Here is a 23,032-nt window from a genome sequence, read left to right on the forward strand (position 1 = left end):
AATTACGGACAATTACTATTTAATTAATCCTGTTTAGCAGGGTAGCAAGCAATCTATTGTTATTGGAGCGTGACTCACGCGCCTTCGTGTCTTGCTCTTTCAAATTTCGTCATGCATCAATCTAATTATGTCAACATACATACAACCTTTTTAGAAAACTAATTACGGATTATTGTTTCTGTTTAGTATTACTAATCCCACGTCAACAGAAAATTAAACTACTATGCGACTAAAAATGTACTACTGAGTAAAATTAGTACTAGTACTTTCACCTTCCAATTTAGGTAACATACGTACACATTTTAAATCTGTCAATCATATTTTTTTATTTTAAAATAATTTATTTTTGACCTTATTATTTTATATTTAATAAAATAATTTATAATTATATAAAAATTTACGTATGTTTAGACTACAAATTTCAAAACATATTCATTTGTGCTTAAATTTAATGTTCAATTAAATATCAACGCTTAGATTGAAATTAACGGAGAATTAAGAAAAATATTTACAGAATATTATTTGGGTCCTAATTTATGTTACACAAATAGAATGATACCGCTTTGAACGAAAGAAAATCAGTTTTTTCCAAGAATGTCCTATTTCTCCTCTATATAAAGCATCTTTCTTTGATGCCCCATAATCAAATACAACACTTATCTCACTCTCGCTCTCTTCTAGCTCTTGCAATATTCTGCCTATCATATAAAATTTTCCTCCCAACACACTGCAAATAAATAAAGAGAAAATGAGAACAGACATAGAAAGCCTTTGGATTTTTGCATTAGCTTCAAAATGCAAATCTTTTACTTCAATAAATTCAATATGCTTTATTCTCTTCATTCTTCTACTCTGGTTAGTCATGAACATCATTTACTGGTCTCACCCTGGAGGCCCTGCTTGGGGAAAATATAAATGGAGGAAAAATTCCTGTTTAACTTCTTTTAATAATAATAATAATATATCAGGCCCTAGAGGATTTCCTGTCATAGGAAGCATGAACCTCATGTCTGGTCTTGCACACCGCAAAATAGCAGCGATGGCCGAATCTTGCGGAGCCAAGCGTCTCATGTCCTTGAGCCTAGGCGAAACCCGAGTTATCGTCACGTGTAATCCAGACGTAGCTAAGGAGATATTAAAAAGCTCGGTTTTCGCTGATCGTCCTGTAAAAGAATCAGCATACAGCTTAATGTTCAACAGAGCAATTGGTTTCGCTCCTTATGGTGTTTACTGGCGAACCCTTCGAAAAATTGCAGCCACGCACTTGTTCTGTCCCAAACAAATTAAAACCTCAGAAGCTCAACGTTCCCAAATTGCAAGACAGATAGTTACAATGTTCCAATTAGGCGGACGAGATGTAGTCCGAGTTAGGGATGCTTTAAAATTGGCTTCTTTAAACAGCATGATGTGTTCTGTTTTTGGGAGAAAGTATAGTCTTCATTGTTGTAACGCAGAAACAGAGGAACTGGGAAAATTGGTTGAGGAAGGTTACGACCTTTTGGGTATTCTTAATTGGTCTGATCATTTACCTTGGCTAGCTGAATTTGATCCACGAAAAATACGGCTCAGGTGCTCTCGGTTGGTACCTAAAGTGAACAAGTTCGTTAGCAGGATCATCAATGAACACAGGGCTCAATCGGGTGATGTTCATCCTGATTTTGTGCATGTCTTGCTCTCTCTTCAAGGCTCTGAAAGATTATCAGAATCGGATATGATCGCCGTACTCTGGGTAAGCATTATATTATAGCATCAAAGACTAACAACCATAAATAATCGGTTCGATTCTACCTATGCTTTTAATCATTTTGAGCATCATTATAAAAAAAAAAGGGTTAAAATTCTATATGAAATTTGTTATTGATCAGTCACTAAATAGTATATCGTCACTAATTCTTATCATTTAATGATATGTATGCATAAAAAATAGTTTGAATTTAAGTTTTATGTTACGATGGGTTATAACCATTTTTTCACAATCAAGTTTTTTATTAATTAGTAGTCTCTTTATGAACTGATTGTGTGAATATTTAGCTTTCTCGTAATTTTCCTTCTTTTTAAAGTTTATTAAAAAAAATTCTACCATGCCATCCCCGCTTGTGAGAATATATTCAGGGTCAATTTCTGATTTCACAATCGCACTTGTTCTAAAAGCAACCACTTTTTATATTTCCCTCCTTTCTTACGTGGAGCTAGTTGCCTTTTCTTTTTCATTTAACTCCTTTAAATATTAGAAACAAATAGGATCGCGAATAAATGGCACCTTTAAAAAGAATAAAAAGGTGATTTCACTTGATGTAATAACATTATCTTATTGTACTTGTACATACACGCGGGCATAAAAATCAAATGCCACAATAAAATGCACTAGTTTCTTTTATATCTTACAATTTTTATGATTAAAACTGATTATTATTTTTAAATGTAACCCTTTTTTGTACTATGGTAATTGCAGGAAATGATATTTAGGGGGACTGATACGGTAGCAGTATTAATAGAGTGGATATTAGCAAGGATGGTACTTCATCCTCAAGTTCAGTCAAAGGTCCAAACGGAGTTGGACCGAGTCATCGGAGAATCACGTGCCTTGACAGAATCCGATGTATCGGAGATGACATATCTACCTGCGGTAATAAAAGAAGTACTGAGGTTACACCCTCCAGGCCCACTACTCTCATGGGCCCGCCTTGCAATAACAGATACAATGGTGGATGGGTATCACGTGCCGGCTGGGACCACCGCCATGGTTAACATGTGGGCTATAACCCGAGATCCAGATGTTTGGCCTGACCCACTTGAATTCAAACCCGAAAGGTTCCTTAATGGGGCGGATTTCTCGGTTTTGGGATCCGATTTGAGGCTCGCACCGTTTGGATCCGGAAGGAGAACTTGCCCCGGTAAAACACTGGGCCTTACTACAGTTACGTTTTGGGTCGCATCTCTTCTACACGAATTCCGTTTTGGGCCCATGGAGAATAACGGCCCTGTTGACTTATCTGAGGTACTAAGGCTATCTTGTGAAATGGTCAACCCACTTACCGTTACGGTCAGACCAAGACATCCTCCTCACCAAACATCGATACCCAATAATTGCAATTAAAAATTAGAAAGAAAAAAAAATGTTTTTTTTCTCTTTTATTTTTAAATCTCTAAAATCCCCCTCTATAAAAAAAAAATGTCTTAATGTTTTGTTTTATATTTGTATTTGATATTCAGAGAGTTCATTTGACTTTGGATGTACAAATGATATGCTTAAATTAAACATAAGTTTCACATAAGATGACATATATTCTATGTACCTTGCATGATATGATATGCATTTACAATCTTAAGCTGTACTGTAGCATATATATGTTTAATTAGATGGATGCTTATTAAAGTCAGAGGTCTATTTAGATTTTTTTTTAAAAGGAAAAACTGTGTGCTAGCGCCCCCTATATTTATGGGGGAATTTTCACACATAATCACTCAAAAATATTTTAATTATGCTTCATAGCTATAATTTGCTAATTACAATTCATAGATATAGTTATAACAGCGTTTGTATAATTCGCGCAACATTTATTTACATTTGTATAATTCCCTATATAATTTGCAGTTTTTGTATAACGTTTGTATATTTCACTATACAATTCTTGCACAACGTTTATATAATTTGCTGTACAATTTGTAGTGTTTATATATTTCACTATACAATTCGATTTGCGTACGACATTTGTATGAATCGCGCGAATTATACAAAACTCAACTGTATAATCGCGCGAATTATACAAAACTCAAACTATAATTACAATTAAATATTTACCGTGAGCCACAATTAATTCAAACTATAGCTATGTTAACTAATCAATTAGTATATGTTTGTTTATCCGTATAATTTTCTCATATTTATTTGCAGATACAGTGTATTTTGCTATGAAAAATATTGTATATCACGTGTAAATATAATATATTTCACTATTATTATGAGCACAAATATAATGTATTCTGCTACGTTTTGAAATCAAAATGCTACTACACTTTATAATTATGCATAATCTATTTTTTCACAAATTTGAACGCAAATTGCGTTATTTATCAACTTTGTTAATTAATACGAAATGACATATTTGATTATTGTATACCACCGTTGCAAGAATAAGCATGACAAGCACTCCAAATTTTCTCTTTAATTATTAATGAGAATCTACGTATGTATCGTAAAAGAATACTTTTATTTTACATTAGAATATTTATGACAATATAAAAACTTGGAAGAATATAGCACACTGTCCTGTTTATGTCCGTTCTAGTTTTAGCATAATACAATAATTGCTGGATTCGAAATAGGCATTATTTTGTATGCGTTGTTGAATAAATATGTGGACTCATTTTTCTTGTTTTTTTTTTTGTTTTTCTATGCATAATACCTGTTTCAGTGTTTGATTAGTGCAGATTCATATTAAAAAGACCCAATTTAAAAGTAAAATAATTTCTACTAAAACAATTCTATATATTGCTAAGGCTCGATGAAAAGATACGTAATTACTATTCTATCATAATCTTTGTTGGTTGATCATTTATTTTGTGTATTTGCATGTGTACGATTCGTCTATAATATGATTAAGTTAATCATATAAAATATGTCATCTCATGTATATATGTCTCAATATCAATTAGAAAATGTATAGGGTTTTGTGACTTGTTAAAGGTGAATGCATAAATTAAAGGAAGTGACATATTTTATGTGATTAATTTGACTACCTAATAAACGAACGAGAACACACAAAAAAAATTCAAAATTTAAAACTTAAATGTCTAATTAAAATAGTTTATTAGGAACTGGGTGTTCAATTGAACTAAAGAAGTTTAAGGGGTTAATTATGTATCAAGCCAATAAAGAAATATAATTGTAGATTTTTAGGGTATAAATATGCAAAAATTACTTAGGTGAACATTTTTTAATAAATAATTACTGATTTTAGTGGATACTTTTTATTTATTACCATCTATAGCAATATATAACAATATTATGATAAATCTGTCATGTATTAAAAGTGAATTATGCATGCAGTATAAATGTATTATAAGTGTTTTAAAATATTTTATGTTTGGTAAGAAATTGACACAATGTATTATAAGTATATTAAAGTGTGTGATAAATATATTATTCGTGAATAAAACTTTTATTAGATATGTTTAATAAATTATTCTTGCTAATATATATTAAAATGTATTATAAATATATTATAAGTGTCTACTAAAAAAATTATTGCTATAAATAATAAATATTTTCTCAATATTTATGTAACTTTCCCTATAAATATTGTGCATTATCCATGGGCCTTCATCTGATCCAAGTGTTGGACCATGATGACCCTATTACCCAATCAACTTCTCCGAGACACGTATTTCTCTTTCATTTTTGAAACAATTTCTTTTCGTCTTAATGTACATTATCAATACATAAAATACTTGCATACGTATGCATTTGTATTATTTAAAATTTTCAACATTTGTTTTAGGTACAACGAAATAAACTTATATCACTAACAAAGCTCTCTCTACATACATACATATAGTACGGTCGTATGCCTAGAATTTACTAAAATAAGTAACTAAATATACTTATTAGAATAAATTAGTAGAGCAAAAGTTAGCTTCACGTCATAGAAACTAATAATGTAATTAACCAAAATATTCAACTAATGAATCTTGGATGATGTGTAGAATTTGAGAAAGTAAGCAATACTTCCGACAACAAAGGGAAAATTTATTTAAAGAAATATAAAGATTTAATGTAATCCATTATCTATTAGCTATGCAAAGAAAGTATGAAATTAAGATAATAAAAGGATTGCCCGGATGGTAAGTATTCTTCACATCTCATTTTAAGTTTGTGGAGAGAAAATGCTTTCTAGAAAAATAACTGATTTTTTTGTTTTATTTTTGTGTTAAGTACATAAGTAAAAAATACTATTTTAAAGTATTTATATATAATTCAGATAAATATTATTGGGAGTAAGGGTATGGGAGTGGCGTGATGATGAGTTGTGTTGAAAGGTGAAGAAAACACAATCAATATGACATGTTAGTTCTGATTTTTTTTCTACTTTCACTATAAAAGTCATTTTCAAGGAATTTGTTTTAAAAAAAACATATTTTCTAATTTTATAACAAATAGAACATGAAAAAAAATAAAAAATATTTTCACGACACCTTAAGGAATCTTAAAGTTGACTAAGGATCGGATTTGTGGATACTGTTATGTAGTTAGCTAGTAGTATAATTAAAAACTTAATGACATCACTGAAAGCCTCAGGCCTGCAACAAATAAAAAATTGTCCTGTCAACTTGGCATATATCACAAAATTAAGAATAACATCGCCGGAATTAGCTGTTAATGAACTGGTGACGACTCCAAAAAAGGCTATTTGTTGGTGTTGGTGTTGATACTTCTAATTAAGCTAAAATTTAAATGGATGATTCTTAATAATGCAACTACTCCAATTACTGTTTTCGTTTGTCTGTACATTGCTTTAAATTGTCTAATTCTTTCCTGGGACAAGTCTACCACTAGCACAAATATTATTTAGTATGCTGGCTAATGACCATGACTAATTGGCTACTTTACAAAATCATCGTGTTATGTTGTTTCTGTTTGATGTATTCCATGAAATTTGTGTTTTGAAATTAATCATGTTGCCAACTTGCCATCAATCATCATCCTGAGGAATGCAAGCTCCAAGATTCCCAATTGCAGTTCTTTTACAATTTTAATGAGTTAGTTGGTTGGCTACCTGAATTATCACTACTGTATTGTTGAAGATTCAATTTTCAATTTATAATTCTCTCCCAATTAACCCTCCCTTATCCCTATGTAATAATAATAAAAATTGCAATCCTTTACAAATAGCCAGTACGTCACAAGCTTGGCCAGTGATAGATATAGCTAATAAATTACAGTGTACTGGAACTCATTACTTTTGATACGAGAATTATAAGATATAAATCAAAGTGAAGTCACCAAAATGTTAATAAATAATACATCTTGAATCTATAGTTCTAAAAGTGTAATGAATAGTGTTAAAATATCAAAGATTGAACCCATCACATTAAGCGTGTAACAATATATCGTAACTAATTTGAAACTGGACCAATGTATAATTAATTTTGCACCGTGAAACATGATTAAGATAACAATCTTTTATGTCGAATTGTTGTTTCCATAAAGTGCCAACAAGTATCAATCATATGCAGACAAATGAATCAAACAGTATTACTCATCACCGAACGCAACGCCTGAGTACTCTTTAACTCGACGCAAATTATTAGTTTTATCTTTGAATCAATTTTAAAATATCTTTTTATTTGGCTAACTAAACTTAAATACATCCCTGATCTTGCAACTTGAGTGAAATATACTGCTAAATTCTTTTCAACCCTCTCTCGGCTTTTTTTCAAGAGCTCCATGCTCCTACAAGAGTTTGAGATCACTTGTTATGTCATGTGACAAATCGGGACTGTATCTAAGTTTAATTAGTCAAGTAAAATGATATTTTTAAACCTGTCAATAGTTCAGAGACGAAACTAATAATTTGTGTAAAATTCAGTGGTGTTTTGTTCTTTTTCACTAATTGATTGAGAAAAAAAACGTTGAAAATCAACCGGGAGACAAATAAAGTGGCAGACATTATGAAACTGACCTTCTACCTATATATGCAAAATTTTACTTCAAGTTGCATCAATCGTAGGAGTGTTATTTTAATGAAATGGAAACAACTAATCAACAAATTAACGAATGATTTTTGGATAAGGAACAAGGTGTAATATCGAGTCAGATTTATACATTCACGGCCTCTTTGTACGAATGCAATGATTTTAATTACAAGTTTATAAAAACAAATGAAGCTTTAGGTTCCGGCCAACTTTGTACTATGAATAAACATTTTTTTATCCAACGATCAACACAAATTCAAATTAATTAAAATCAACAACTTAAAAGAGCCTTCAGAGAGGATTCCATCACGCTCTGATTTAGTTTATTTTAAAATTATATTATTAATAGAATTTAGTATCACTAGTCACAAATGTTATATCTTAACATGGATATTCATGTTAATTAAGGAAAAAAGGAGATTCCTAGTACCAGACCTTAAAATTGTTGGGTTTTTGCCCCAACTTTTCCAGTATAATTGGTTTTTCTTTTTCTAAAAGAAAAACACAAAATTTTCATATTTGACTAGTTTTTTTTCTTGTAGGAGAAAGTTTATGACTCTATAAATAGAGATTCATTCCTTCTAACATAGTAGTATTCACAATGTAGTCGTAGGGGGGTTTGAGAGTTCTGTGCAAGGGAGAAACGGTGAGACACAAGTGTTACGCTAACACTTGTGTGAACCTCTTTTTATTCTGAGTGAATTGTGTAAGGTTATTTCTCTCGATATTTTGTACTCTCATATTTATAGTGGATTGCTCATCTCTCTTGTGAATGTAGCTCGGTTCATCGAACCACATTAAATATTTATGTCTTTTGATATATTTCTCGTTTGTCTTCTTACTCATGGTCTTTCGAAGTTTTCTTTGTTAGTTTCCGCATGACACCTAAATATTTTTCGGTCCTAACAAAAACATGCTTATTTTGGATTACAAAAATTGAACTCTTTGTGTTTGGTTGGATTATTTTATAGTAGTTTATTTGCATCAAGCCAATAGGTAATATAGATTATAGTTGTTGATGCTGGCATACCCCCAGCACTGTATGGGGACATTCAGATTTACTACTAAAACAACTTGCTGGAAGAATATATTTTTTCGAGTGAACGTTTGGACATGCCATATAAAATTATGATTTGAAGCTTAAATGAGCAAATCATAGCTCATAAATAAAACATCAAAATATTTTAAGGTTTCGATAATAAATTACCTATCTTCATGTTTCTTTTATAAATAAATATTTGTGATTATAAACTTTCAAATACACCTAATTTTTTTTTAAGTAACCTTCATTTTGACTGTTATATAACAGTGTATAACAATTATAATTAGTGACGCTTCAACCGTTTTAAAGCTATGTCTGATCGTATTCATAGGACAAGCCACCACATTCTTCCTTTTTATCAGAAATATTGATTAGAAAGAAAATATCGTTCCAATGACTCAGCAACTTTTTAAAGTATTTTGTGTATTACAAAAGGGGGAAAAGGGGATATTACCTTCACTGCCGAAGGCCACTATCAGCTCACCAAATGAGTTAGCCCTTAATTTCGAATTAGCAAGTTACTATTTAGTTTTCGTAAGGAAAAATCATCAAAATTTTTCTTTTGATATTGGGAAGAAAAAAACCCCAAAATCCTATTTAAAATCTTGATTTTTCAATGATTAAGGAAGATAAAATTCGTAGGAATTGATAAAATAGGCTTACCCAAATGATTTCCCACAAAATTTCTCTTCCAAGCCTCCCCAAGCTTCAAAACAAACAAAAATGGTGGAAAATGGGGCAGATTCCCAAACTAGATACTGTTGTATCAATCAATAGAAAAACTTCACTCAAGCCCTAAAAATACTATATATGTCCAATGACCACATTCCCTGTGAAAATATTGTTAGTTATGCCACATAACATTTCTTTATCATTGGCAATACTATCGTACAATTAATCTTGTGAATCCCTTCTTTTGCTAGCTAGGTTATTTAGAAATGAGTTCTCTTTTGTCTTCGGGTTGCGAGTTTCTGCGTTTTCCTCGATAAAAGTCATTTTAATCTAGATAACAAATAGAGATTAAACTTAACCGGACACATTTCCACTGAATCAGTTTCTATGAGCACCCTTTGTTGGTGCCACGTGTTCGCCTTCGATACTGCCATGAATATTAATTATTTTTCGTCCAATAGACATAAAATAAAATAAAATAAGATATTTAAATTAAAACAAAAAAGAAATAATAGTTTTAACACAACAACAACCAAAATCCAGTGAAATCCCATAATGTGGGGTATGGGGAGGGTAAAGTGTACGCAGACCTTACTTCTGTCAAGGTAGGTCGGCTGTTTTCGGGAGACCCCAGGCTTATAGTTTTAACACAATTATAAGATATTTGATTCTTAACAATATTAAAGCAATACACTAATATTCTTGTGCTCCAAAATATTCATATTTTACTAGTTTTACTTCAATTTTTACTCATTGAAACGTCCCTAGATCTGAGACTCAACAACACTTGAGCGTGACCTCTAGTGCAAACGAACACAGCTCTTTATTATCTTTATTATTGTCGTTTAAATACTTTAGCTTATTCACGAACACATTTAGTTGTTAATAACCAAACTTATAAAATTAAATCGAAATGTGTGTCCTTTGACCTCATATAAATTTAACTGTACTGATTTTTTGATAAACATTATGTCCCCAAAAGAGTATCTCTTTCTATATTCAATAAATCTTTTAATTTCAACCATAAAATTTAAAAAGACTATTTTAAAATTTTCTCTTTAATTTTTTAAGTTTTATGCCCAATTAAACTAAAATAATTAAATTGATACAGAAGGAGTATAATGCATAACTTTCGACAACATTAGTTTTAAAGGAAAAAAAAGTTTTTCGTAATTTATTATATTTTGTGTATTAAAAAAATGTGATTTTTTAATTGTTTGAGACAAAAATCAGAAAAGATTCTAAGAAGGACAGGTTGATAGATTTCACCTGATTCTGGTTGAAGTCACTTCATTTCAAGTTACTGTTACAATTGTATGTGTCGGTGTTTTATCTTTTTCCACAGAGGGTGATGTTGATACGTCATCTGCCCCTACACACTTTGGGACTCTCAATCATCATGATATATGGACCATGTATGTTCTTTTATTTCCATTCATCACACTTTCTAACCACATGATTGAATATAGATTTTAAATATTTTTTGTTTTATTTGAAATTTATAGGATTGAAGTTGAAAATAGAGTTGTGTTTTGTTATACTTAATATTTGAAATAATGAAAAGGATCATTGATCGGTTGGTAAAGCTTTATTATACGATAACAACAACAATAATTCAGTGAAATTTCACAATGTGGGGTCTGGAGAGGGTAAAGTGTACGCAGACCTTACTCCTACCAAGATAGGACGGCTGTTTCCGAAAGACCCTCGGCTCAATAAAACATTAAAAGAGGTTAGATAAGGCTAAGAAGTTCAAAACGATATGAAAATACAAATAACTAGAGCGACACAGATAAAATAGAATAATCAAAGTTCAGAAAGTAATAGATAATAACAGAAATCAGAGCACAAAAAATTATAGTGCGCTAATGTGCCTACTAATAAGAGAGAATACTGAGACTATGTACTAGCATTCTACCCTAATGTGAGTCCTCCACACCCTCCTATCTAAGGTCATGTCCTCGGTAAGCTGTAGCTGCGTCATGTTCTGTCTAATAACCTCTCCCCAATATTTCTTCGGCCTACCCTTACCTCTTCTGAAACCATCCATGGCCAACCTCTCACACCTCCGCACTGGGGCATATGTGTCTCTCCTCTTCACATGCTCGAACCATCTCAGTCGCATTTTTCGCATTTTGTCTTCCACCGAGGCTACTCCAACCTTGTCTCGAATAGCCTAGTTTCTAATTCTGTCGCTCCTGGTATGCCCACACATCCATCTCAACATTCTCATCTCGGCAACTTTCATCTTTTGAACGTGAGAGACCTTAACTGGCCAACACTCCGTTCCATATAACATAGCCGGTCTAACCACCACTTTGTAAAACTTACCCTTAAGTTGTGGTGACATCTTCTTGTCACATAGCACTGGAAGCGAGCCTCTATTTCACCGACCCTGTCATAATACGGTGTGTGAAATCATCGTCAAATCTCCCCGCTATCTTGCATGATAGACACAAGGTACTTGAAACTAATTTTCTTTTGGATGGCCTGGTCACAAAGCCTAACTTCCGCGCCAACCTCCTGAGGTGTCTCACTGAACTTGCACTCTAGGTACTCTGTCTTGGTCCTACTCAGCTTAAACTCATTAGACTCCAAGGTATGTCTCCAATCCTTCAGCTTAGCGTTGACTCCACTATGAGTCTCATCGATCAGGAATATGTTGTCCGCGAAAAGCATACACCATGGCACCTCACCTTGAATTTGTCGCGTCAATCCATCCATCACCAAGGCAAATAAAAATGGACTGAGAGCTGATCCTTGATGCAACTCCGTCACAACTGAAAAGTGCTCTGAGTCCTCTCCTAGTGTCCTTACCCTAGTTTTGGCACCTTTATACATTTCTTGATCACCCTAATGTACGCCACAGGTACACCTTTAGCCTATAGGCATCTCCATAGTACCTCTCGTGGAACTTTATCGTAAGCATTTTCTAGGTCGATGAATACCATATGCAAGTCCCTCTTCCTCTCCCTATACTGCTCCACCAGTCTCCTCATAAGATGGATGGCTTCTGTAGTTGAGTGTCGCGGCATAAATCTGAACTGGTTCTTTGAAATAGACACGACTCTCCTCACCCTCATCTCCACCACTCTTTCCCACACTTTCATAGTATGGCTTAGAAGTTTGATACCTCTATAGTTGTTGCAGCTATGGATATCCCCCTTGTTTTAGTATAGGGGGATCATTACGCTCGACATCCATTCTTCAGGCATCGTTGCCGTCTTAAAGATGACATTAAATAACCTAGTCAACCACTCCAAACCTACCGAGCTCGCGCTCTTCCAAATTCCCCCGGAATCTCGTCTGGTCCGGTTGCTCTTTCCCATCGCATCCTATGAACAACACCCTTAACCTCCTCGACCATAATACTCCTGCAACCCCCAAAATCGTGACGCCTCTCTGTAAGTTCTAAATCTCTCAATACAATCTCTCTGTCCCCTTCTTCATTCGAGAGATTGTCATCTCTGTTTAATGAGGGTCTCCTCTACCAATACTTTTCCATGTTCGTCCTTAATGCACTTCACTTGATCCACATCGCGTGCCCTTTTCTCCCGTGCCCTAGCTAGCCTAAATAATTTCCTATCCCCGCCTTTATTATACTATTTTGTTTTTTGAATGTACTTAAACAAATTATAAATTGTTTTCAAAATTTGAAGTACAATATCTTGGAATTTTTATAAAATAACACTAATTTTACATAAAACAAAAAATTATTCCAAATTATTATAATGGCAAAACGGATCCTAAATCTCAAGTGTGCAATTCTTTACTTCTTAACTTTACAATCTCCTTTATCTCAGGCAGAAGTAGTAGTATTTTCATATTTCTGAACGTTTCTATTCTTAGGACAACTTTTTACCCCTTATTCTTGTTTGAAGTGGAATCAAAATCTTCGATTTTTTTGGACAAGTTTATGGGGGTAATTTATGTAAATCTTCCGTCTTTTTTTTTTCTTTTTTGGATAACATGATCTACATGATTTTAGTTTTCTCTTTCATTTTGTTCGTGTGTGATCTTAATATCACATTGAAAGCTAATAAAAATAAATAGATTATATCATACTCTTTAATGATTTAAAACTTTTCACTTAAAGCTAAAAGCTATTCACTTCAAAGTCGAAGTACTCAATGAAAAGTTTTGGGAAAAGTGGTGTAGCATAGGAACAACAGGACCCCCTACCAGTAAAAGCAATGAAAGTGCCTTCCTTCACATCAACTGAAAAGGCTGCGAGACCTTTGAGGTGGGGTGGGGGTGGAAATCATGTTAATTTAACTTCAAACGACAATATCACACCATGTTAACTTAATATAGAAGTATACCCTGATTTGAGTGAACTATTACGTAAAAGTTTGACGTCATAGAAAATAGGCAAAGAATGCCAATCATGGAAGAACCTATTGCCTGTTTCACCATTCCTCTTTTACCATAGAACTTTTATTCTAGCAGACAACATTACCAACAGAGCTAACAACATCTTAATATCTCACTATCCCACAAGGGACATCCAACAAAGGTAGCAAATACACATAAGCTGAATAGGGGATTGATTTTTAAGATTAAAACATAACATATGAAATGACAAGATGCACAGGAGAAGGCTGTATTGTATCCCGTAAAGGCTTGAAACATGACAGTTGATCTATTCTTTCTGGTAAAAGGAACGGAAGGCGAGGGCTGCACCCAATATCAACAAAGGTAACAAGAATTGCAATATCTTCAATAAATTTCCAGAACCCTCGTTTCCAGCGGATGATGTCGTTGGGGGCGGCGGGGTATATTTGGGTTCCGCAGGAAGGGTGGAACTGTCAATTTCACCAATGAAGAATTTCTTCAACAGCTCTCTTGCATCATCACTGTGACCAACATCTTCAAAATCATCGGTTGCATCCTTACCTATATATCACACAAATTTACATGTATCATATCTAAGTTCAGTTCACGAAAAGCGATCAGATACCAAAATTTTAGTCTTACCTGTTGCAGTTAGCAAGACATCATCACCTCCAGGATGATCATCCAAAAATGAGGTTACATCATAAACCTAACATAAAGTCGTCAAAAATGGAATCATGAGACAATTGGATGGAAAGTAAATTATATCAATCGTAAATAATGATTAGAACAACATTAGAATAATGCCTACAGCTGAAAAGGTTTTGATTTACGCCTGGTGAGAACAATATCTATTACAAAAGAGAGTCTATGTCCAACACCAAAAATGATGACAAACTTGTATTATTACAGATTCAGGTGCGTATGTATTTGTTCATCTACATTTTGTTTTAACTTATTCAACATCTAGAAATCTTAGAGAACACCAAACAATTCTACAATACATCATAGTCAGTTAGCACTAAAATTGGAAAAAAACTGAACCTCAGCAACATAGTTCCAAGCTATAACATTCTGGTCAAGCACTTTTATGCATCAGTTACGTACTGACAGACTGTTCTCTGTCAAGATGAAAAACTTCTCTCCATGTATTTTGTATATAGACAATGTACCCATTACATGAAAAGCAATGTTCTTGTAACCTGGATTTGCTAAAGGGTACAATTGTAAAAGAAAGTTGCAACAAGGGAATGCAGGTGGCGGAATGAAATGAAAAGAGATAATGGATAAATTGGTCTAGCTGGAAACTAATGTTGATTTAAAAGTAACTGAGACCAACGGATCAGTGGGAAAAAGTAAGATCACAGAGACGGTCAACAGCTTGTCCAATGAAAGAGGACACATATACAAGCCTTTGACCATTCACGTGTGATGTCATACAAGGCTATTGGTAAACTCAACCCTGATACCCAAATCTCCTTTTGTTTGAAGTTTATTGGACATGAATGAACCCCCGCCACAGCAGACAGGTTGCTTCCTTTGAAGTCGCCCAGCACAAGGCTTAATTCTTAGCAGCCTCTAAGTCAGCTCGCCTTTTACCTCGTGGCTTGGATCGAAGGATAAGGTGCGGAGCAAAGGTAGTTCCCTAACTAGCCAGCAATAATCTACCTCATGACATTGCCCTGCGTCCAATTGCTAGACCATTGTATGCTGGTGCATAATTATTCTTCTAGAAACAAGTGCAGAAGTCACACATTTCTTAGCACTCCCAAATATGATAGAAGAAATAAAACCGAATTGCATTACCTTCCCCTAACAGACTTATCTCAGTTAATTGTTGAAAACCAAATTTACAATATTTCTCATATTTCCTCTCTTCTTTACTGTATACTATTTACACATAGTTTTGTAGAAGTCTCAAACTATCTTTTTTGTTGGACAAAAATTGTAAATTATCAATTTTGTTTAAATATTTTTGCAACATTCTCAATTGTAATACCTTGTAAGTTACTAGGTTATTTATTTCTAGCCTACTTCCCCAAATGCAATACAACAATACCCCTAACACTCGAGGAACCACTTTTCCCAATTTATTCTCAGGAAGACATTCTTTTTTATCTTTTGATTCTTCTATACCTGGGCTTAGCTTTGACCCCTTCACTTTTCAGTTCCTTCTTTTCCCCGATAAGGTAAGGTAAACTTCTAAGTTCATTGTCACTTTGATATTTAAACCGATGCCAAAAAGTTTCTAGAATTTAAGACCAATACTTAACACACTACATTATCCTCTCCCTTCGTCTTTCTTTTTGGTTTTCCTGCTATGTCCTTGGTGCTCTAACTCTATAAATTCTAATTCACCTTATTTCATTATATTTCATATTTCTCTCCTTTTAATTCTAATCCTATGAGCCATTAAGTCATGGGATGACATGCAATGGAAGGAGGAGGAAAAAGGTCCCTTAGTTGTTCTGATGAGATGAAAAAGAATACTTAGTTTTTAATCCTAATGTTGATTTTACTTTAATTTTTTCTTATTATTTTTGTTACCTTTCCCCCATCACTCAATTATATGGACTTCTCATGGCCCAAATCTCTATAAATTCTAATTCACCTTATTTCATTATATTTCATATTTCTCTCCTTTTAATTCTAATCCTATGAGCCATTAAGTCATGGGATGACATGCAATGGAAGGAGGAGGAAAAAGGTCCCTTAGTTGTTCTGATGAGATGAAAAAGAATACTTAGTTTTTAATCCTAATGTTGATTTTACTTTAATTTTTTCTTATTATTTTTGTTACCTTTCCCCCATCACTCAATTATATGGACTTCTCATGGCCCAAATCCCAATTCTCACTGCAATTTGTACCTTTTGGTGCTAACTAATATAAAATGATTACTTCATTTCCTTTAATTATTATTTTCGGAGTTGTATGCACCGGTTTATGCATTACACCCCCTTTGCTTTTCACTCTACTTCTTGCTTCACCCTTCTCTGTCTTCTTTGTTCTATTCCGTTCTCCCTTCTGTTACTACTTTGTCTTACCCCTAACTGATACTTGTCATTCTTCCTTGACAAAGAAATACTAATAAAGGGGTAAAAGGGTTTCTTTCTTTTATATTTGCCTGTCAAATGCCTTTTTATTTTTTATTGGTAAAATTACTAGTAGAGATTTGGGGGGAGTGGATAGGACAGAGTTGTGGATGTCCATTTCGTGCTTTTGAACGATTCCTGCAGAAGTTTCACTGCTATTTACATTACAGACCATACTCTATGCAAAAAGAATTCATCAACACTCTAGCCTTTGGGAAGTGATTAGGAGATGAAATCCCTTCCAAACGCACCAGATGATCATTGCTGGAACCATCTTGCACATGTTTATGATGGACTTTCCGATTCTCAATTCTTTTGATCTTGAAAGTGACAAGTTTCAAGAATTTATTTGTATTTCTAGAAAAGAGATACAGAGTAATATTTATAAATAATTACTTGAGTAATGGCAAAGTGAACAATTTTATACAAGTATTTCCTTACTAGACGTATATATTGTGTGGTCGTGCAAAATTAAGTTCAATATTTTCTTAAACAACATATATTTGGTGGGTATTTCATTTTGATAACCTATAAATCCTGTTGTTTCTAGTCTTGAAACTAAATGGACAATGGATCTTCCCTTTTACCTTTCTCCACTAAATTACAAACTTGATTTAACAGTTGGGATTCGAACTCAAGGCATATGCCTACCACATGCCTCCCCCTACCCCCTCCTTATACTACCTTTGCGATGGGAATTGGGAACCATGAAGTTTAGTGGGCATTTGTTTGCATCCTATGATATTTTCTCAACTATACAACAATTTTTCCTAAAGATGGAATATAACAGCTTAAATGGTTTAATATCTTTCTAGCCCCATATTCCTCTCACTTTTTGCAAACACGATCAATGTTTTCTTCCCGTCATCTTTAAATCTTTAGAAGAATTAAGGGCAGAAATATGGTTAATTAACATTGCTTCATTTCTTCCAAACCTCATCTAAACAGCAAGTCAATATCTACCTGAATCTACAACTTATGTTTCCATGGAGGTGGGGTGCATTTTACTCTATTTCTCGTTCAACTTGTATTTTATATGTTATTTTCTTATTACATAAAGCATATTTTTCCAAATTCCTTCAATAGTCTTCGGAATGATACCACTTCCTGGGATTAAATGGTCCCTTGTATTAGGATAGGATGAGATGATGCCTCTTCATCCCATCTCCTGCGCCAGACCAGATACGATCTAAAGATTGCAAGCTTTGTTTAGTAATCATTTGAGTAATCTACTAACCAATTCCAGGATACGTAATCCAGGGAGAGTAAAAGGCTAAAAAGATTGATAACATGTGTTACAAATTATGACTCCGCGGGATAGATAAAAAATTAAAAGGAGACGACAATCACTTTTAAACCAGAATAAGAATAAAGTTGTAGAAGAGAATTGGTGATAGGCTACCTCAAAGACTGGTAAGGGAAAATAAGACAATTAAAAACAATAACACATATTCCACAAATAAAATTAGATGAGGAAACTAAAACTAAACTTAAAAATAATATGGCCACCTTTATGAAAGAGTTTTCAAATTACCAATAAATTGTTTTAGGAAGATTGAATGTATATTGATGATTTCAACAGACTGCATGGGATATAGTTATGGTACAAAGAATGAATAAGAGAATGGCATGACGAAAAGTCATTTCATATGACCTTTAGTCTCTAAGAATTAAGGTGGACTTAGCTAAGAACAGAACGCAATTAACATAAAGTATCTATATACGCAGCACTACCTAGTTGCAACTGATACTTTAGCAGTTGTTGTTATACTCGGGAGTGACAGTTCACAGAACTCATAGCTTTTGCTCAGACCCCGTATATGTATGAAGAAATCCACTGAACTCCTGGATCCCATTCATTTTAAACGAACGATAATTTACTTCAAAAGAAAAATTAACATAAATGACCCAAAATAGCACACATAATGAATTCATATATCCAACCCAAACTACTTTGAGGTTGAAACCTAGTTGTAATTGATCTATTTATGAACATCAAGATTTGACCCAAGTAGACCAAAATTAGAAACAGGGAAGCTATAAAAACTCCCAACAACAAAAACAAAAAATTAGTACTAAAATCAATCAAAAATCAGCAAAGGAAATCAAGAATAAAATGATAACTAATTGTAGATGCTTGCCTTTCCAGAGATGAGAAGCCAGCAATCATCTTTCTTGTTGTGCTCCGACAAATCACTAAAAGCATGAACTTTGCTCATCTTCACCGATCACTGCTACAATCTGTGCCCACAAATTGTGATTAAAAGTCAGAAATACACCAAAAGGGAGTAAGATTAAGAATCAAACTTGGAATCCAGAAATTGGGCTTACCTCTCAACTTCCGCCCAACGCTAGCAGTCAAACTTGAGTAACGTGTTTGCCTGCACTTTTGGCTATACAAAATAAATTCGGATTACCAATGCCCGATCCCCTTGTATTACCATCATTATTTTATGACGTTTATTTCATGTTATTTTTATTGTCCCTTCTATTAAAAAATAGATTTTATTTTTATAATAATTTACTAGTTAATTACGTATTATTTTCTTTTTAAAGTTATTATGTTTAAAAAACAATATCATAAATTAGTATTTTCTTTATTTTTATAGACTGTGGCAAGTAAATATGGATGAAGGAGTAAGTTTTTCTTTATAAATAATTTTTTTATTTTCAAATTCAAAACTTTTAATTAAGAATAGAGGGATTGATGGTTTAATTTTCTTGTTAACCTTAGATTAATAGTCCCTCTTTGGACTTAATTTTTTTTTCTTCCTTTTTGTTTCTCAGCAAAAAAAAATTCTTCCTTTTGTTTCTCAGCTTCACAAAAGATTGATATCTTTTGATATTGTTAAAAACGATTTTTTACGGTTAAATTTCATTTTCCTTTTGGATTTTGTTAATTATAAAAAGAAGCATGTAGTTTAGTACACGTGCAATTTTTATTTTTTTTTAAAAAAAATTTAGCTTATGTATTAGATTTTTAAACTTTTTTTTATAAATTCTATACCAGTGAATTATTAATATTTTTTTATTTTTTTGGGGGAACAGACCCTACACGAGGCTCCCACCTCTCGTGCACAACCAAAGGTTGAGCCGCACACCCCCAAGCCTTATTATTCATAAAGCATAACAATACAAGGAGGGGGGCATAAATCTTACCTCCGATTTTAATTGGTTCATAAGTCGGACAACCTACTAAGGTCGGCTAACTTATCCCCGATACTATACAGTGCTTCCTAACTAACTAGAAAAACGTTAAACCTACGAGAGGACTCCTCTCGATACAATGCAACTACGAAAAACGTAAATGAGGGAGACTCTCCTCTTCCATGTGAATACAAGAAAGAAACCTACACTAGTCCTATCCAAATAAGCTACATTTCATAGCTAAATTGAAGAAGAGCAAGTATACGAATCTTCCAATTTCCATGGATCGAGATCGTTCATTACATCTGTGTCTTTCTTAGTCTTGTCATACCGAATTTGTCCAGGATGTAAAAGTATGAAGTCCCTTTTTGGTTGTTGGAGATTTAGGCGTTGTATCTTGTTTACAGACACACCATATCAAGTTTATGCAAGTTGTAATGATCCTTTTCAGTCACTGGGAACTGCAGTTCCGCAAGTAGTTGTGAGGTGTTCGATGTTGCTGATGTTGTTCTTGGATGCTGCATCTGTGTAGTGTACCTACAACACTAATGCAGAAGTGTTGCAAATCTGCACAAGTGGTTCCTGTTAAGGCTTGTTGCTGAATCTGGTGGTTGTTGTATGTTGTTGTGTACATTTCAATGTGGTTATTGCAGTTATAGTTGTTGTAGCTTGTTGCTTGATGGATGTTGTTGTAGATGTATGTTGCAGTTCTGCAGTGTGCAAAGAGCTGTAGCTTTGCACCAAGAGAGACAATGCAAGAAGCATATACTCCAATCCCTTTCAGTGTTTGTTGGTGTGACTGCTGAAACTCCAAAGCAGTTCCAAAATTGAGACAGATGTGGTAGTCCTTTATTGTACCTACATCAAGGAAACAGATTGCAGCATACATAAGGAGAATTCATGGTGGTTCCTTGATTTGCTTGAGCTTTCTTCTTCTGAATGCAGCCATCTCCAGCTTGTCTAATTTGACATATCCTCTGGTTGCATGTGGAAGATGTTGGTAAGTGTAGAACTGGTGAATGGTATCAATTTCATGGCTATATTTGGACAAAGTGTCAGCTGGAAAGTTGGCTTCCCTGTATACATGGTTGCATTGGAACTGATCCAGTAATCTAACAAGATCTTGGAGCTCTGTAATGTGTGGATCATGCTCCATGGTGGTCTAAGTCTGTGCTTTAACCATCCCACTAATAGTTCTGAATCAGTCTCCAACATTACCCTGCTATATCCATGTTGGACACACCATTTAATTTCTATTACTGCAGCTTGAACCTCTGCCTGGAGTGAATTATTAATATGTTATGTATTAAGTGGATTAGGATAATTGTGAGTTGTATATTAAATCGGACAAATTATGCAAAATGTTGATTGGGTCCTTTGATTTACAACAAAATTAGCCCATTTTTAAAATTATTGAAATTGGCCGAATTGCTTCTTATTCTCCCGTTCAATTTCACCATTAATAACTCATCTTCCTCCTCCACCCCCTTCTGCGATTTCTTCTTCCGCATCTTTTTCTTCTTCAACGTTTTTCCTCTTCTATTTTTTTAAAAATTTTACGTACCACAAAAGTGAATCGTTTTGAGTGAATTATATATTAAAATTCTTGAAACAATAAAAAGAATTTCATATCTAAAATTTGAGATTGTTTAGAGGTGATTTTGAATTGATCGAGATTGAATAGTCAATGTATACTTCATGTATACCTTATGTATAGTTAAATTATATTCAACTTTTTGAGTGTATCATAATGTATAGTCAGTGTATAACTCATTATAGGTAAGCTATATTGTATAATCGGTGTATACTTTTTACGATTTTTTGCAAGCTATATTGTATAGCCAGTATATAATATATGATTTTTGGCTATTTTTTATATAAATAAAATATGCTTATAGTTGTTGTAAACTGATTATTTTATTGTATATATTTGAAATTATCACCCCTATTAAATGATGTTTTTTAAATAAAATAAAATTTGGCATAGAGAAAAGTAATTAGAAGGTGGAAAATAAAACTTTCACCAATAAAATGAAAGTTTAGATCGATAGCCAACCAAGTGAAGTACTAAGATTCTGTAAATGATGACAGAATTGCAAGTAATTAATATAAATTGGATATATTGAAGTGTGAACCATTAAAAGTTTTAAAATATTCACCATATATCAACTTACATTTGTTTTTACAGTTTTTTTTTTTAAAAAATGTTTATATCTCTCTCGTAATCAACAGTAGTATGATTTTACATGTAGAATTAAATTTATACCTTGAAAATAGTTTAAATAGATTGTGCTAAAACATTATTTATATTCTATAAATAAAATTCAATAAACCTTTATGTCTCATGGACTACATTGTTTTATTAGATATTATCTTAGTCTTTGGATTTTTATGTTGTAATCGTTGCCAATAAATGTTGAACATGAATTAAACTATTACTTAAATTTTAAAGTAAATATTCATGAAGCATGAAGTACACTAAAAGTTTTAGTTGCTTAAAAATTAACAAAATATTATGTCGCGATCAAGAAAGCTCACATTCTTTCGATCCAATTGTCACGTAACATCACGTGAATCTACAACCACTTGTTTAAGCGTGAGCTAAAATTTAAGATAAAATAACCTTTAAAAAATTCTAACGAGCATTAGGCTTACTTTGTAGAGACCCGACTTAAATTGGATAAAATTTTTATGTCTAGCTACAATAATAACAATGTTTTATGATCTCGAATTTGAATTTAACTCATATCGTCATTTAAGCGGATTTTGTTAAAATTTATATATGTATATACACAAAATAAAAACAAAAACAATTACACACGTCAATATATATATATATATATATATATATATATATATATATATATATATATGATTTTATTGGCTCCTAAAGGGTGACGGTGAAGGAAAAAATAATGGAAAAATTTCATGTATGACAAACCTTTTAAGCATAATAACTCCATATGAGTATAGTTTCTATAATTACTTACAATAACAAATTTATGTTTGCTGTAGTCCATTTAAATTTGTATAAACGGAATTTTAAGT

General features: G+C 33.0%; 2 protein-coding genes across 2 annotated transcripts; one reads left to right on the forward strand and one right to left on the reverse strand.

Moving 5' to 3' along the window:
- Positions 1-638: 638 nt before the first annotated feature.
- Positions 639-3,329, forward strand: LOC129886419 (cytochrome P450 78A3-like). The gene is made up of 2 exons (XM_055961093.1): positions 639-1,729; positions 2,453-3,329. The coding sequence occupies exons 1-2, from the start codon at positions 749-751 to the stop codon at positions 3,095-3,097; spliced, it is 1,626 nt and encodes a 541-aa protein (XP_055817068.1). The 5' UTR covers positions 639-748; the 3' UTR covers positions 3,098-3,329.
- A 10,407-nt stretch (positions 3,330-13,736) lies between these two features.
- Positions 13,737-19,287, reverse strand: LOC129886420 (cytochrome b5-like). The gene is made up of 4 exons (XM_055961094.1): positions 19,169-19,287; positions 18,979-19,078; positions 14,387-14,453; positions 13,737-14,305 (listed from the first exon to the last, which is right to left on the reverse strand). Exons 2-4 carry the CDS (start codon positions 19,054-19,056, stop codon positions 14,052-14,054), a joined length of 399 nt encoding a protein of 132 aa, XP_055817069.1. The 5' UTR covers positions 19,057-19,078; positions 19,169-19,287; the 3' UTR covers positions 13,737-14,051.
- Positions 19,288-23,032: the final 3,745 nt, after the last annotated feature.

This window comes from Solanum dulcamara, chromosome 4 (genome assembly GCF_947179165.1).
Source record: "Solanum dulcamara chromosome 4, daSolDulc1.2, whole genome shotgun sequence".
Lineage (NCBI taxonomy): Eukaryota > Viridiplantae > Streptophyta > Magnoliopsida > Solanales > Solanaceae > Solanum > Solanum dulcamara.

Bases quoted from the DNA above. Each gene is read 5' to 3' on its own strand.
- LOC129886419 (XM_055961093.1), top strand. From the start codon at position 749: ATGAGAACAGACATAGAAAGCCTTTGGATTTTTGCATTAGCTTCAAAA. The intron at 1,730-2,452 runs GTAAGCATTATA...TGGTAATTGCAG, and splicing joins ATATGATCGCCGTACTCTGG to GAAATGATATTTAGGGGGAC.
- LOC129886420 (XM_055961094.1), bottom strand. From the start codon at position 19,056: ATGAGCAAAGTTCATGCTTTTAGTGATTTGTCGGAGCACAACAAGAAA. The intron at 14,454-18,978 runs GCAAGCATCTAC...ACTTTATGTTAG, and splicing joins GGCTTCTCATCTCTGGAAAG to GTTTATGATGTAACCTCATT. The intron at 14,306-14,386 runs GTAAGACTAAAA...TGTGATATATAG, and splicing joins TGTCTTGCTAACTGCAACAG to GTAAGGATGCAACCGATGAT.